We start from the raw sequence: 16,443 nt of genomic DNA on the forward strand, positions 1-16,443 counted from the left end.
TAATGTTATTCACAGAATGGGACAGAGAAAAGAAACTACATTATATTTATCAACATTTCTATTTAACTCACTCGTAATGCATGAATTTTTCATAACAAAAAACTCACACCGAGGATACAATTGATGATTTCACATTTGCAAACCACTTCCTACTTAGTTTATATGCACTGAAAGTTACCCGGTTACAATAGCCCACATGGTTGTCAACTACAGTGAAACACTTACAAAGTGATTACATTTTACTACATAGAACCACTCACACTGCATAGCACAAGAAACATTCCAAGACTGCATGTTACATAACATCATAATCACATGATTTAGGACAATTCACAGCATACTCTATGGACTGTTACATAACACCAAGGTTAGAATGGTTACCTAAATTAATAATTTAAAAGAAAATAACATTCATGAATTTTATAGTATCACAATACACAAGAGGATTGTTTAGATGGAAATAATATAACCTTGTCCTCAAATAGATGTATGGAGGTTACATAACTATCACTGGCAGCAATAGTGATCACAGAAAAAGATTTTAAATTTGGAACAAATCCCATATTCCAAATATGCTTTTAATTAATATAAGCGATTATGTAACTTCAATTTTTTAATAAAACAATATAAGTTGGAATCAGTGTATAACACTTTTATTTAACTAGAAATAAGTTACTAAGAGTTGTTTTTTCGCTTCTAATAATACATGATTTCAAAGGTGTGGCTATCATAGGTGATTCGGAATCACAATTGTAATAATGGTAACAATTCTTACACTATGTTTAGAGGAGCTTCTTAATCTCGTCATATAAGACGAGCACGAAGGCGCCACCAGTGCCTCTGAGGACGTTCGAGAAGGCGCCCTTGAAGAAGGCGGATCCACCCTCGGTCTTGGCGATGGTCGCCCAGCAGTGCAGAGTGTTCTTGTACAGGACATCGGCCTTGGCACGTCCAGACTGCATCATCATGCGCCTACGGACCGTGTCGAAGGGATACGAGATGATACCAGCGACGGTGGTGACGGTCTGCGCGATCGCCCAGCTGATGACGATGGGGGTGTTCTTGGGGTCGGGCAACATGCCGCGGGCGGTGTCGTAGAAACCGAAGTATGCGGCACGGTAAATGATGATACCCTGCACGGACACGCCGAAGCCTCTGTAGAGACCGGTCAGGCCATCGGACTTGAAGATCTTGGTGAGGCAGTTGCCGAGGCCGGTGAACTCACGCTGGCCGTCGCCTTTGCCGACATCAGCGGCGAGACGTGTTCGGGCGAAGTCGAGCGGGTACACGAAGCACAAGGAGGTGGCTCCGGCAGCACCACCGGACGCCAAGTTACCGGCGAAGTAGCGCCAGAACTGGGTGTGCTTGTCTACGCCACCGAGGAACACCTGCTTGTACTTGTCTTTGAAGGCGAAGTTGAGGGCTTGTGTGGGGAAATACCTGATGACGTTGGCGAGGTTACCACGCCAGAATGAGAGCAATCCCTGCTCCTTGGGAATGCGGACGAAGGCGTCGACGATACCTTTGTAGCGCTGGTCCTCGGCAATTTGCTTGCTGACGTGCTGTACCTGCAAAAGCAGTTTAACACGCTCGATGGGTGCTACCGCGGTCTTGGAGACGGCAGCTGAGATACCACCGGCGAGGAAGTCCTTCGCGAACGCAACCGGATCGGCGAGGTTCGACATTTTGTTGAATTTGATGGGCTCTTCACGCAGTAAATGCGAGCGTCGAAGTGAAGGTTTTACGGTACACACACGGAATAGCAAAACCACGAAACACCAACTCCCGATTTATGTAATCAGGAGATATAGAGTAATTTCGTGATCTCGGGAGCACAGGGGTAGGTGTGTGCCTTTTTTGAAATTCGATCGATCACGTTCTCTCGCTGTTCTGGCTTGAGGAGCGGCGCAAAAGAAGGAAGGAAGGGGTCGGTGTTGCCAACTTAACGCATAGTACCACGAGGTCAGTGTGGCTGTTAAATTAACTAACTCGGCCAACATTTTCGTCTCTTCTACTTGTTGGTTTTAACATTCAAGAAATGTATAGTGTGAAACAGAAAAAAAATTCTTAAAGAAAGGTTTCTTCAATTTAAAAAAAAGACGGCAAATTTGTAAAATTTGTGAGTTCAACTACATAAATGTTTATGTGGAATTAATAAATTCTCAACCTAAACGCCTAAACGCCATCCGCAAAAATCCATCGAAATAACTGTTTTTTTTTAGGATTTTTTTTATATCATTCCCAAAAATTAAGCATTGAAATTATGGAAATAAAAGAATTGTGGTCAGAATTAGCGTTTTGTAAATGGAACTGAATAGGTAACACTAACACATAGAATTTTTTGTGTTAATTATATTTGTTAGGTGAAATGTGAAATTGTCGCTATTATTTTGATTTTCAATTGTTTGACCACACTTATTTTGGGTTTCCAAATTTGATTATAAATGTGTATTGTTTTGAATGATAGAGGAAAAAATTGTAGACGAATAATTTAGTGGTAGTTTTGTACTAAACAAAATAGGTTTTCAATTATTAGAAAATTAAAATTACAATAGATTTTAAGCAGTTTAGAAACGCACAAATGCAGTGTTGCCACATGTACCAACGAAGGAGAATCGAAGAAATTGCCGCATCATCGTGAAGTCGATAACGTTGGCACTTCTATAAAATGAAATCTGGCGTAGTATAATCTGTCTACCAAAAGAAAATTGGATTTTTAGCAATTTTTATATTCTGTGGAAAACACTAAGCAGGTTTTGATGCTGATATAATCTTTGACAACAATAAGTCAAGTGTTTGAAGTGGGTAAATTATTGGAATAATTGTTTTTTATTTAATTAAAGTTACTAAAAGAACGTTTAAACTCATAGGTCAATAGTATGGTATCTCCGTCTGTCGGAATGGAGTCAGACAACGGTGCCGGCCATGCCTTGAGTGACTTTCTCATGCAACTGGAAAACTACAATTCTTCAATTCCAGAATTTGTTGTTGCATATTATCTGAATGCATCTGGCTTTGAATCACAAGATCAAAGGTGATAATCATTTCATATTAATTAAGCCTAACCATTATACAATCTTTTTTACTGTAAAACAATGATGACCTCTACCTTATTTCCTATGTAACAATATAACATACCTTAGAATATAAACACAGTGGCAGGGGGGCGCTTCGATCAATTCATTATTAATGAGGTTAAAGGATTGCTTCCATATTTACTTGCAGTATGGTGAGGGTTTTATATTCCTGGTTGAGCTTGAATTTTCACTATCATTGTACCCCGCCAAATTCATACTTAACATTCTCCTTGCCACATGCAATTCTTCACTCCTTTATTATACATCAATAACATTTAGATATTTTAAACCTATATTTTATTATTAAATTTCAGATTAATAAGACTTATAGCACTAGCAGCTCAAAAGTACCTTTCAGATATCGCCAATGATGCGCTGCAGCATTGCAAAATGCGTACCAACAGTCAAGTAACACAGAGCTCTAAGAACCAGAAGGGACCTAAAGAGAAGAAGTATGTTATGACCATGGATGATCTGGTGCCTGCACTCCAAGAGTATGGCATTACAGCTAAGAAACCACATTATTTCGTTTAATTATCTTTGTTACACATAATAGTGTGGGTTAAGTAAGTAAAACAGTAGAATATCTATATTATGAACTTCCATGCTTTAAAAACTTGATAAGCTTTGACCCTTTCCAAACCTTAGTTATGTTAGTCAAATTTATGTTATGTATATCATAAGGTGGCAAACAAGCGAGCGGCCAACAAAAACGCTGAAATAGCGAAGCGACCGTTGCCCATAGACATACGTAATTGCAGTTGTGTTTCCTACATTGACTCAAGTCCACTCCATCCAGAAAATCCACTTCTACTTCCCATCCTTTCCTTACAAGAGGGTGGGAAGGGTAAGAAGACTAAAATTTGGGCTCCAGGACTAATAAAATTAAATAAATATAAACTCAGACTTATCTTTTAGCTAAGTTGAAGTTCAAGTATATGAGGTTCTACTGATATAGCTAGGTGAAAATTAATTCTAAGCTCTTTAATAGTGACAAAGCTATAAATTAATTTAGAAAACACATTTTGCTATGTTATAAGTAACAATTCCAACATTTTAATGGATCATGTGATGTTTTTAGCAATATTTTGAACTCCCAACCTCCTAAAATATTAATTGATTAAGGGTACAGCCGATCTCATGATTGTGGGTTTGTATTCCACTATATACACTCACAATCCTTTTGTTGGTTGGTTACAAGAAATATTTGTAAAAATTATCAAGTCTGCTAATATTTTTACATGTTAAACGCCATAGTAGAAATAGAAAAAATCACTAAAAACTTTTTTGCGGGAAATAGATGCGTAATGTCGAATCTTCAAAGTATATCTGATATAGGGTTCAATCAGAACCTGGGTTCCACATATAAACCAAAAATTATGTCACAGGTGGCCTATAATGCCGACAGGGATCAGGTCATCGGTGACCAGAGTGGCGTTTAACATGTTAATTTAAAACCAAACAACAGTTTTTACAGTAACACTATATCTTATTTAACATAATAAAGTAAAGGGATTTCAATTATTGTAAAACTAAACTTTTTTTTATTTAAAAATAACTTCCAAGTTTGTACTATTCCATAAGGTTGTGATATTGGTCCTGATTAAAAAAAATATAAAAAAAGTCATAAATTATTCATGAATATTTTTATTTTCAAACCAATTGACATTTGCCAAGAATTGCAGCTTGTGTTGCAAATTTGCAAGGCATTGATGGCTTCTTTTATATTACAGTGTTTTTGCCCCTCATTTCATATAATAGAATCAAAGTATTAGCTAGAGTTGGCATGTCGAACAGAGAACTCCTATTCCTGGCTTGCCAAACATGATACTTTGTGTGATATGACCCTTCCAAATTAACTTAATTATAGAAAAAAAATGTTTAGTATACTTAACACAATTTTATGTAAGAAATTTCTTTTTTTAAAGAATGTAAACAAGAAGAATTGTATTACTTCCCGATACATTACTAAATCTTTGATTATTATAATAGTGTGAAACAATAAAAGTTTTCATGTACTATGCGTGCAAAATAACATGAGATGTGATGTATTAAAATCTTCAAGAAAAAATTTGGTTTCCGAGTATATATGTCTCATATTATTTTACATGCATGTTTTTTTTAATTATTATATCTATGTAATTATTTAAAATCAGGTCACCATTGTAACTAAGTGTCCATGTTATGTTTTTTCCTAAATAAAAAATATTCAATCACAGAAATTTAGTTGCCACCCAACTAGCTGTCGCCCGCGATTCGATCCGTGCGGAATTAAAAAAAAACTTTATACCCTCTGAGTTCGTCTAGATTATGTTCTACATCTATGCCAAATTTTAGTGAAATCAATGTAACCCTTCCGGAGATACCTTCTAACATCCAAAAATTTCCAGCACGCCTGTTTATCAAGCTAACGGAAGTAGGATGGGTTTATGGGGAATTACAGTATTAAAAATCTTTGTTCAAATATTTAATTCTTATATAAACTATAAAACTTAACAATATCACTATTACATTTTTTTACATATTAAATAAAATATTTTAATTATTGTAGCCACCATATATTTGACCTGGATTTAATACAGTTGAACTTATATAAGTGAGAATCCAAAGCCTGCTATATATTTCCAATCTATAGTTACACTCTAACCCGAGTTTCTTGCTTATGGCAGTCATCCGTTAAGACGGAACAATGATTCTTATCTAGGTTCAACTGTACTTAATAATTACTTTGTATTGAATAGAGTTATGCTTATAGTTGCCGTTAAAAATCTAGATATAATTTACCTTTAAAATATTCAAGCTGTAAATCTTGTGATTCTAAATATCAGACATGTTCTAAAAAAGAAACTACAAATGACGTGCTTATAAATTAACCATGAATAATACAAAAGAAAAATACTATGATTAAGATTTTACAGTACAATAGACTCTTGAGAAATTACTGTTAATTTAGTCGGGAGTCTAGTTAATATTATAAACTGACAACTTGGTAGATCATGAGATCTATGAAAAAAATGTCCCATCAAAATTGGTTGTACCGTTTAAATGTATGCAGAGCAAATATGCAAACAGAAATATCTCTATGGTCAGAAGTTTTTTTTTATATACAGACTAGTATAATTTCAGTTAAAATTCGAAATAACGTATTTGTGAGAAACATCATAAAGTTGTGTCCATAGAGTAAATTTCACTACTTATTCTACTTTCTTATAAACAGCCTTTAAATGTTGACTTAGAGGTTTTTTATCAGTCTTCATAAATACAGTCACTTGCAAAGTATCAGGTGATAGTAAAACAAATTCTCTTAATAAATTTGTAACATGTGGAGGCTTAGAAAATGATGTCCGTGCTATACTGACTGAGGCTAACTTGATTTCCTTCAGATTAGAATCATAGTGGCCCTCTTCAATAGTAGTAAGGCCAATGTTATGACTCACTACAAGAGCAACTTTCTCTTTTTCGGGGAGTATACGCAGGAAACCTCGCTCCTGATGCATCGCTGTGCCCTTCTCTGGATGATGGGATATTGATAGAAAGTTGAACATAGGTTGACCTGAAATGCAAAAAATAACGATGATTATGTATTTCATTACTCATTTATGTTAGATACAATGTTAATATGATACTAGATTAATTACTGATATTCTAAAGAAAGGTAACTCAAGTATTGTAAACATACCAAGGCAAATAAATTCTAATTCTTCATGGTATCCAAATTCTCGTACATTTGGATAAGAACCACGGCCAGTCACAGTATACCAGCGGCCGGCGAGCCATGAAATCGGCTTAAGAGCTTCGTGTATATAGTCTGCTTCCATTACGATAAATAAAATACACTATTATGAAAATATGGATAAAACTTTTAAATTTTATGTTGACTTGACCAAGACTTGACTGTCAATCAACTGTCAATGTCAAGAAGTGGACATCTTTTTCATCACAGATTCGCAGTATCTATGCTTTCTCTTATAAAAAATTAAATAGTTTTCGTCAAATATTTTTATTACAAATAAAGTAAAGAATATTTAACAGGATTTTTGGACGATTATGACTTCAGTTATTGCAATTAAAATTTTATTTAGTATGCTTACAAATCATTTTCATTGCACTCGCAGGTGCCGCTCATGAGGCCGGCGCACTCCAGATGTTTGAACGCTGGGGGATAGCGACAGGAACATTTTGGAGGAGTCTCGTCAGACGCACCTAACTCACTTTGTGGTACTGGATATTCGAAGCCGACAGATTTATCGACGTACTCCGGCTGCGGGGGTTCTTTACAGAACTTGTTATATCCAGTTGATGGACCGCGGTAAGATATTTTGTGTAGGCCGTCCGTCGCCGTAGGCCGCTGCTCGCTTGTGCGCATCGACGTCGGTGGGGAAAGCGGGGGTCCTGCGCTGTAGTCCATTGGGATGTTTCTACTGCTCCCTATAGATGTACTTTCAGCCAGTGGTCGACCAATAGGATATCGCGAAGGGGGGGATTGAACCATTGTGGGCGGAGATTCCATTGCAGATTCATACCCACTAGGCATTGGTTGATATCCTCTTCTGGATCTGTCCATTGTAACGTCCATTTCTGGCGCTGACGGTGACAGAGGCAGCGATGTATCGTAAGTAGTGTCGGGTAATGCGTGGTGCACTGATTTTTTTGGAACAGGCTCTGCTGCAACACTAGGTTGATACCCCGTACGTGTATCCTGATATGGAGCTCCCATACGGGTATCAGCCTGGTATGGAGCTCCAGTACGAGTACCGGCTTGGTATGGAGCTCCTGCGCGAACCTCAGCTGGGTACGGGGCCCCCATACGAGCTTCGGCCTGGTATGGCGTACCCATACTGATATCAGCCTGGTATGGAACCCCTCTGCTGACATCAGCCTGGTACGGAACACCCCTACTGGTATCTGCTTGGTACGGGGCTCCTCTACTGATGTCGGCTTGGTATGGAACGCCCCTACTAGTATCGGCTTGGTACGGAACGCCCATACTCGTATCAGCCTGGTATGGAGGACGGTACACAGTCCTAGCCAGTCCCTCTGTCGACACGGGTCTTGAGCTTGGTATTCTCTCCGATGGCGCTGGCGAAGTCGGTGATTCTGAAACGTATCTGACGTAAGAAGATTCAGGAACGGGTTGTTGTACTCTAGGCGGCCTCGGCGATGGTGCAAGTGGCCTGTCTGAGGGAACATATTCTGTGGCCGATGTATATTGTGGCATTCTTCTTGGTTCATCTTGAATGATGATAGGTCTTGGTTTCATTCTATCCGCCGATGATACTGCGGACAAAGAATACTTTTGGCCAGGATCAAATTGAGGCGGTGGTGGACCGCTGGGATAAATTGAATCTTCAGGAGCTGGACCCAAGCTGTATTGCGCAGGAGAATACCCACCTACTTGTTTCTCGGCTCGTGGAATATTCATGTAGCCCTCCTCTTGTGAAACGGGGATAGGTCGTCTCGTAGCGGGGTAGTCGTAACTCGGCATTGTGTCCTGTGGTTGGGTGTAGTACGGTTGAAACTGATCTGCTGTCCTAATTTGAATGCTCGGTCCACTTGTAACAGATACTGGTGATGGCATAGTGTCGGGTCTAGGTATCATTCTCTGCTGCATTTGAGCCTGAGGTTCGGGTGATATTGGAATATATCTCCCTTGCATTTGAGCCTGAGATTCAGGAGATATTGGCATCATTCTCTGTTGCATTTGAGGTTGGGATTCCGGAGGTATTGGCATCATCCTTCCTTGCATTTGAACCTGAGATTCGGGAGATATTGGTGTCATTCTCCCTTGCATTTGCGCCTGAGATTCCGGTGGTACTGGCATCATTCTCTGTTGCATTTGAGGCTGGGATTCGGGAGGCATTGCTATAATTCTTCCTTGCATTGGTGCCTGATATTCGGGAGATATTGGCATCATTCTCCCTTGAATTTGAGGTTGGGATTCCGGAGATATAGGCATCATTCTGCTTTGCATTTGAGCCTGAGATTCGGGAGATATTGGAGTCATTCTACCTTGCATTTGAGCTTGAGATCCGGGGTGTCCAAAATCTTGTTGCATTATTGGCCCCTGCACAGCGTCCACGGGCATTTGCTGCACGTATTGCGGCATTGATTGATCAAACTGATCCGGAGCTCTACTGTGTATTGAAGATATTGTGGGAACTGACGCATACCCGCTTGGTGCAAATTCCGGTGTGAGTTGCCCTCCTGGTTGTGCTTGCGGTTGCATATAAGGTGTGGAAGCGGCTTGTGGATATTGTGCTCTCATTTCTCTTTCTTGAGACGGCTGATATTCAAGCATCTCTCTACTGTGTGCTTGATCTGGTCTCAGATCTGAACCGGATTTATCTTTAAAGCCGTACGGGCAGTACTTTAGTTTTGCCGTAATGCATTGTGGAGCGTTTTTACAGCTGTCTACGGTGCAGAATTTCTCCTCTTCGCAGGAGCATTCGGAGTGGCTGGAGCTGGAGGCGGTGATGTGCTGGGCGGAGGGACAGGGCGGGCAGACGGCGCAGTGTGGCATGCAGCGGCGCGGCATGCTGTCGATGCAGGGCCGGGGCGCCGGCATGCAGCACATGCCCTTCCTGCGCCATCGTCGCCTGTGTTTTTGCTGAGGCATTTCCTCGAGCTGGACGATATGTTTAGGCCGCTATATATCTAAAAAAATACATAAAGATTTAATTAGCGAAACGCCCTCTGCAGTCTTTTAAAGGAGCTTATAAGCTCTTGAACAAACAGTGGAGATGACTTCTGAATCTTCTCAATACAATAGGTAGATTTATTTATGTATAAGTAAAATTTGTTTCCTGATTGCTATTCTTAGTCATAAGAGTAGACGTAAGACCCCTTTTCCACTATGTGTCTAACTGCACGACTCTAGCCGCACGCGACTGCTAACGTACCAGTGTTACTTACCTTAATATTTTATTTGTTAATCTGAGTAATTTGTTAGTCATGTTTCTATTTTATTTATTTGTCATTTTTGTACTGTAAGTTTTGGGTGGTTTGTGTGCGATGTTTTTTGATATGATGATTTGATTGACTCGTCTGTCATTCCGTCTTTTCTTCTTTTTACTGTCATAGATTATAGAAGAAAACTATAAAAAATCTATTATTATTATTATTATGGATATTTGTTACATATCTGTTTGTTATATCTTCAGATGGCCTGAAATTGGGCATAGATACAGAACATAGTCTGGAAGAGCAGGCTACTTATCAAGTTTTTTTTTAATTCCTCAAGGACTGAGTCACAGACGACAGCTAGTTATTTGTAAAGCTAATATACTCGTGTATTGGTGACACTAGATTTCGTATAATGGAGCTTTTTGTAAAAGTACATAGTCTACTTAAGATCCATAATTGCGTACAACATGCGCCATCTAGTGTCGAGTAGTAAAAACTTTAAGAGAACCTAAAAATTGATAAAAAAATTCATAACATAACAATTGATAATTATGTAATCTTGAATACGATGTTAGTTTTTATAAGTCACACATAAATATTTTTTTTAATTGCCTTTGCTTTTCTGATAGGCAGCTTGTCACATTATGATTCCAATTATTTTTAAAGCTACTTGTATCGCCATCTATCAGCTCCAAAAAAAGGCCACCCAAAATTAAGACACACCACGTGATGTGATGTTGAAAAGACGAATTTCTTATAAATTGTGATAAATACGAATTAATTCACCTTTATCATCACAATCAGCAACAATTGTTCATCAGATAATATAATAGGAATAAGTAATTTATTTATCTGTATTAAATACAGTATAATATTTACTATTATAATAAAAGTGTCTATAAACCCATTGCGAATAGAATTTAAAGTGTATACTTTTCCAGGATACACGAATTGGAATCTCTTGGCACGCTTCCTTGTTGCATTTGTTTGTTAGGAAAAAAATACTAGACGTAGGACTTTGAAATCTTAGTCTATTCCGTGTCCCTGTTGTATTGCTGCAACTGCTCAGTCAGGACATAAATTCGTTAAAAGACCATAAAAGACATTCCATGAAACTCTGTAGTATAGTGCACCATGTGACGTGTTTTTACAAAATACAACTTTATAAGATTACCTTTCCCATTACAAAAGTGCGATTAAATTCTTTATTTTCATTGTCCATAAAATACCAAATTCTTTACCTTTCTTTAACTTTATTAACGGATACTTTTTTTAATATGGTATCCCGATTCCTGTCAAAAGTTTCACGTGATTATGTAACATCTGACAATCTGACATGGCCATGGCGCTTGCGTCGTCAGCTTAGTTCCTTTAGCACTGTGCAAAAAGCGCGGTGTGGTGTGTTCTACATTTCCATCGGATTTAAGACATGTAAGTACTTAAATATTCCTTTTCCTATATAAAAACTAATCCGAATTAATAATTGCGGCATTATGTTTAACAAATTACAACCAAAACGTGTACTTATTAGGGTTTAATGGTAATTTTTTTACCTTACGTAACGTATTAGAATATTATTTGCACGTGACCTTGCTCTATTTGAGATTCCAGATTTTGTTAAATCATTGTTAAAAAGATATCAATATAAGACTATTATCAGTTCATTGATGATTCGAAAATTAGATTATCTAGACGGCCGCATTGACGTTTTTATCGATTACATGCAACGGGTATTGATTGGTTAAGATGGATACAAACTATAGTGAGATAAGAGATTATTCAGCGGTTTTCATGTTATTAAATAAGAAAATATAAAGCAACTTTACATTATTACCTAACATTGTAACAAAAGAATGTCACTGGCATTGGCATTTATAACCTCCTTGAGGACATCAAACAATGTTAAAAAGAAGAATTGTATTCTATTTTGAAATAAACTTCTATATTTATTAATTCTCGATCTTAAGTTATGTTTTTTATTTTTCAAACGTTGATTAAGTCTCGAAATGAATTTAAGCTATACCCTTATATTTTTTCTTAAAAGTGAGAATTCTAAAATAACTAACACATGGCATGTCACTGTCTACCCCCTTTTAACAAGATCAAAGAATACCATCATTGTCTATGGCAATTGTATGAAATATGTAAGATTTTTGTATTACACAAAAATACAATGAATTTTTGTTCTCGGGTTTTGGATTTAAATCATTTAAAGTATATCAACTTATTAAAAACTTCCTTACTTCTTGGATCCTTACTATGGTTTTGCTTTGATTATTTATACAATGTGCTGTATTACAGAATCCATATAGTTTTTCCTAAACCCAGCACTTATTTATTTTAATATATTAACAACAATTCTACCACCAATTACTTTCTTAAATCAATTTAAACCCTATTTTTTAACCCTTAATTTGATGAAATTTTTTGTAACAAAAACACAGTTTTTTTAGTAAAGTCATACTTACACAATTTTCTCTAATTCGGGAGATTATTTTTTAATTATTTGTTTGTCATACTGGACACCATCGAATTAAGGGTTAACCAACTTCTAAAAGGAGGAGATAATCAAATTGTCTGTTTGATTTTTTCTAAGTTATTTTACTTGAAAGAAAACCAAATTAGATGAAATAAAAAAATCAATACAATTTGACAGTTTCTACAATAATGTGTTGTGTTTTCAGTAAAATGTTCTCATCCCTGTTGGACGTGGCGCGGAACTCGCCCTTCCGTGGCCCACTCTCCCCCGCGCAGTGCGAGCCCATCGCCGCACCACAAGTTGAACAGGTAACATCCTCTTCTCAACCTGTCATGTTAAAAAGTTCATCTCTTCATGTATCTTACTAATCTATATATATATATAAAAGAAAGTCGTGTTAGTAACACTATTTATAACTCAAGAACGGCTTCACCGATATGTCTGAAAATTGGTGAGGAGGTAGCTTAGAGCCAGGAGATGGACATAGGATACTATTTATTCAATTTTTTTTCGAATTTACGTCTTGAAGCCTTGAGCTACGTTTTATTTAACTTACTAATATTATAAATGTAAATATTTAGATGGTGTGATGTGGATGGATGGATGGGCTACACTAATTAAGTTTTTTTTATCCACGCGGACGGAGTCTTATATAATTATATACTTAATTGTTGGTTTCTGAGATTAAAATCCTTTTTTAAAACATTGTTATCTCTGTGTTATGTCACAATTTTAGTTACCATACTCCTATGATAAGGTTTGAACAATTTTTATATTTTATATATATATTTAGTAGCTCTGAGAATTGCCTACTATATATTAATCCTATGTTATTATATATTTAATTGTTGGTATCTGATACCAAAATAACTGCATAAAATATATTATCTCTATTTTAGTTAAAGATACTGTGAGGGATTATTATATAATATTATAAACTAACCTATATATTTACTTACACTTTTTTTTAGTCAAGTCTAGTGATTAAAAATTGATTAACTTTCTGTTTAAACAGGGAGTGTTATGTAATCTATCAAGATTGACATTTAGTACACATCTTTAGTTATATACTGTATGATAATAAATTATATATTTTTTGCCCGATGATGATAACTCATGCCAGAGGGACGCTGCAGCGAGGGCTGGTACAGTGACGTCATCACGTCACTCTACCTCTTTGGTAGCGTGTTCAGCCAACACTGCAGAGATGCCCAATGATCAAAGGATTATGAGATCTGAGGGAAAATTATGCTTAATTCATAAAAGTCTTGTACAGACTGAAAAAATGTTAGTTAACAACGCATATGCAATTGCGTATGTCTATGGGCAATGGTCGCCTCGCTATTTCTTGTGGTCAATAGCTTGTTTGCTACCTTATCAGAAAAAAAAATATTTTTAAACATTAGAATCCTTTGGCGCGAATGGCGTGCTTTCGTTACGAAGTCAAGTGTCAGAATGATTAGTGAGGGGACATAAACGTCGACATTTTAGTAAGGTTAGCGTTGCACCGATACACCGGCACTGTGTCGGATTTTCTTTCTAACACTATAAATATAATAGTAATTTTTTTTATTTAACCCACAACTGTGATTGGATATCCGTAACATATCTTTGTTAACTGATGACACTTTTTTGACATTTAAAAAGATAGTTTATATGGAATTTATGTACAGAGTGGCATGGCTGCAGCGACGGCGGTGCAGGGCGACTCTTGCGAGTTCGCCTCGTCCAAGTACTTCGCCCTTTGCGGTCTGGGAGGCATCTTATCCTGTGGTATGTACCTTCCATAGTTTTTTAATACTTTTTAACAGACTTCTGAAAGGAGGTTCTCAATTCTTGTGTATATATTTTTTGTTACTTCAAAACTTCTTTCCAGATTGTCAGTTTCATAATTCTTTTTGATTATAAAAGTGTTGCGTGTAATTTGGTTACAATTTTTGAAAAATTAGAAAGTAGTTTTTGAGTTATTTTTAATAAATTAAAAAATAGTACAATTTTGCTTTCTTCAAGCTGTCAAAAGTAGCATTGTTATTGCCCAATGATGACAACTCATGCTGGAGGGGGGCTGCGGTGTGGGGAGGATCGTTCAGTGACGTCACAAGGTCACTCTGTCCAGCGGGCTGCGTGTTCGATCCTCCATCTACACCGCAGAGGTGCCCAATGACCCATAGATTATGAGAGCTGAGGGCTTTTTGACCTGATTTGAATATTACAAAAATTCCGCAGAAACAATCTTACTTATATTATAAATGCGAATGTTTAGATGGATGTATGTTTGAAGATATCTCCGGAACAGCTTAACGGAGTCGCGGTCACACCTTAGTATAATTGTGTATTTGGTTTTAACTTCAAAGGGAATGTCTACAATATTTATTTCTACTCGTTATATGATAAGGCTGCGCAAGTTTGAAGAGCTCCGGTGATTATTACAAGTGTTTGTGATAAGCAAACAAGCAATTGCGCAATCACGTCAAATTAAATCACTCTCGATTGTGTCTACATTATAAGATATCTCCAGAACGGCTGAACGGATCTAGATGAAATTTGGCATACATATAGAACATAGTCTGGAAGAACACATAGACTACCAGATATATATATATCTTTTAATTCCACGCTGCTGGATTGTGGGCGACAGCTTGTCTCTATATAAAACATATTACGGGAATTTTGGTTCAAGATTTTACGTCGCTTTTTTTACCATGTCTTTTAGGGAATGTTGTTCATCATCAGCTCACTATACGTCCTTACCAAGGAGCTCGGAGCCTACCCTAAATTAAGGGTGACTAGGCCATAGTCAACCACGCTGGACAAGTGCGGGTTGCTTGTCTTCAAATATATCTTTAAATTTCTTCTCAGATATGTGCAGCATCACGATGTTTTCCTTCACAGTAAGACCGATAAATGTACATATGGGTACAGGGTTATGTAAGACTGCAATTCGCCTCACGACTTATGCCCTTGACTTATTTACTGTCTTGTGCCCTGGGCGGTTGTTTACCCGCGCCCTACCCTAACGCCGGACCTGTGTTACATAGATCTATCAATGTTTAGAGTTGGCAGTACTCCAGAGTTTGTAACATGTAACCTTGTATATCTGTCGTGTACTATTTCTATGTACCAATACCAATACGTATATTTGGTAGCAATTTAATCCTTACATCATAGACAAACTGGATCCACTAGGATTAGAAAATTAAACGAACCCAAAAAAATTCAAATGTATTGACCGGTATTTGTAGAATTTGACGTTCCTGTATTTAATATTGCTTTTGGATCCAAACAATTGACCCTCTATAAATGGACTGGTTATAAGACGTAGTTTTTGTGCGTATTTGATTTTCAGCATTTTGACACTGTTGTTTTGTAGCGGTGGTTGGAATTCGAAATAATAATATAGATAGAATTAAGTGTCCCTTAACATAAAAAACGAAGTCGCGGGCTAGAACTAGTAGACCATTTAATATAGGTTTTTTTTAGTATTTTATGGAAATGAGAAATCTTAATTACAGTTACTGGCTGACAATTATTTACTTTTTGGATCGGTTTATTGTTAAACTAGCTGTCGCCCGCGACTACGTTCGCGTGGAATTAAAAAGAAACTTAATTAGTAGTCTATGTGTTTTTCAAGACTATGTTCTTCATCTATGCCAAATTTCAGCGAGATCTATAAAGCGGTTCTGGAGATACCTTCTAACAAACATACATCTAAACATTCGCATTTATAATGTTTTGTTTAAATTAGTAATATTCTCGACACAAACATGTCTATTTTGTAATAAGTCTGTGTTTAAAGACTTATAAAGATTTAGATTTGCTTCTATTGAATTTGTCTATATTTTGTTTTTTTTTTATAATTTATTTATAGGTATAACTCACACCGCTGTGGTTCCCTTGGATCTGGTGAAGTGCCGGCTGCAGGTGGACCCTGATAAGTACAAGAATGTGCTGACTGGGTTCAAAGTGTCAGTGCGCGAGGAGGGC

General features: G+C 37.1%; 4 protein-coding genes across 5 annotated transcripts in view; 1 reads left to right on the plus strand and 3 right to left on the minus strand.

The window, feature by feature from the left end:
- Positions 1 to 43: 43 nt before the first annotated feature.
- Positions 44 to 1,917, minus strand: Ant (ADP/ATP translocase). The gene is given in 1 exon segment (NM_001312173.1): positions 44 to 1,917. A coding segment is annotated over 1 exon segment (903 nt). The 5' UTR covers positions 1,686 to 1,917; the 3' UTR covers positions 44 to 782.
- A 3,519-nt stretch (positions 1,918 to 5,436) lies between these two features.
- Positions 5,437 to 6,983, minus strand: LOC106122886 (THAP domain-containing protein 4). The gene is made up of 2 exons (XM_013319025.1): positions 6,757 to 6,983; positions 5,437 to 6,630 (listed from the first exon to the last, which is right to left on the minus strand). Exons 1-2 carry the CDS (start codon positions 6,893 to 6,895, stop codon positions 6,272 to 6,274), a joined length of 498 nt encoding a protein of 165 aa, XP_013174479.1. The 5' UTR covers positions 6,896 to 6,983; the 3' UTR covers positions 5,437 to 6,271.
- A 104-nt stretch (positions 6,984 to 7,087) lies between these two features.
- LOC106122885 (DNA translocase FtsK-like) lies at positions 7,088 to 10,113 on the minus strand. 2 transcript variants are annotated; one of them, XM_013319024.1, is made up of 3 exons: positions 9,990 to 10,113; positions 8,469 to 9,731; positions 7,088 to 8,354 (listed from the first exon to the last, which is right to left on the minus strand). In XM_013319024.1, exons 2-3 carry the CDS (start codon positions 9,691 to 9,693, stop codon positions 7,165 to 7,167), a joined length of 2,415 nt encoding a protein of 804 aa, XP_013174478.1. In that variant the 5' UTR covers positions 9,694 to 9,731; positions 9,990 to 10,113; the 3' UTR covers positions 7,088 to 7,164. The 2 variants fall into 2 exon arrangements, with proteins under 2 accessions (XP_013174478.1, XP_013174477.1); XM_013319023.1 differs by having other exon boundaries at positions 7,089 to 9,731.
- A 1,192-nt stretch (positions 10,114 to 11,305) lies between these two features.
- LOC106122861 (phosphate carrier protein, mitochondrial) overlaps positions 11,306 to 16,443 on the plus strand; it is a gene marked incomplete in the record, with an annotated part of 10,070 nt that continues 4,932 nt past the window's right edge. The window contains 4 exon segments of the mRNA XM_013318983.1: positions 11,306 to 11,411; positions 12,665 to 12,767; positions 14,133 to 14,232; positions 16,328 to 16,443. Coding sequence (XP_013174437.1) covers positions 12,669 to 12,767; positions 14,133 to 14,232; positions 16,328 to 16,443 — 315 coding nt within the window.

Source organism: Papilio xuthus, unplaced genomic scaffold, assembly GCF_000836235.2.
Source record: "Papilio xuthus unplaced genomic scaffold, Pxut_1.1 DF826776.1, whole genome shotgun sequence".
NCBI classification, from domain to species: domain Eukaryota; kingdom Metazoa; phylum Arthropoda; class Insecta; order Lepidoptera; family Papilionidae; genus Papilio; species Papilio xuthus.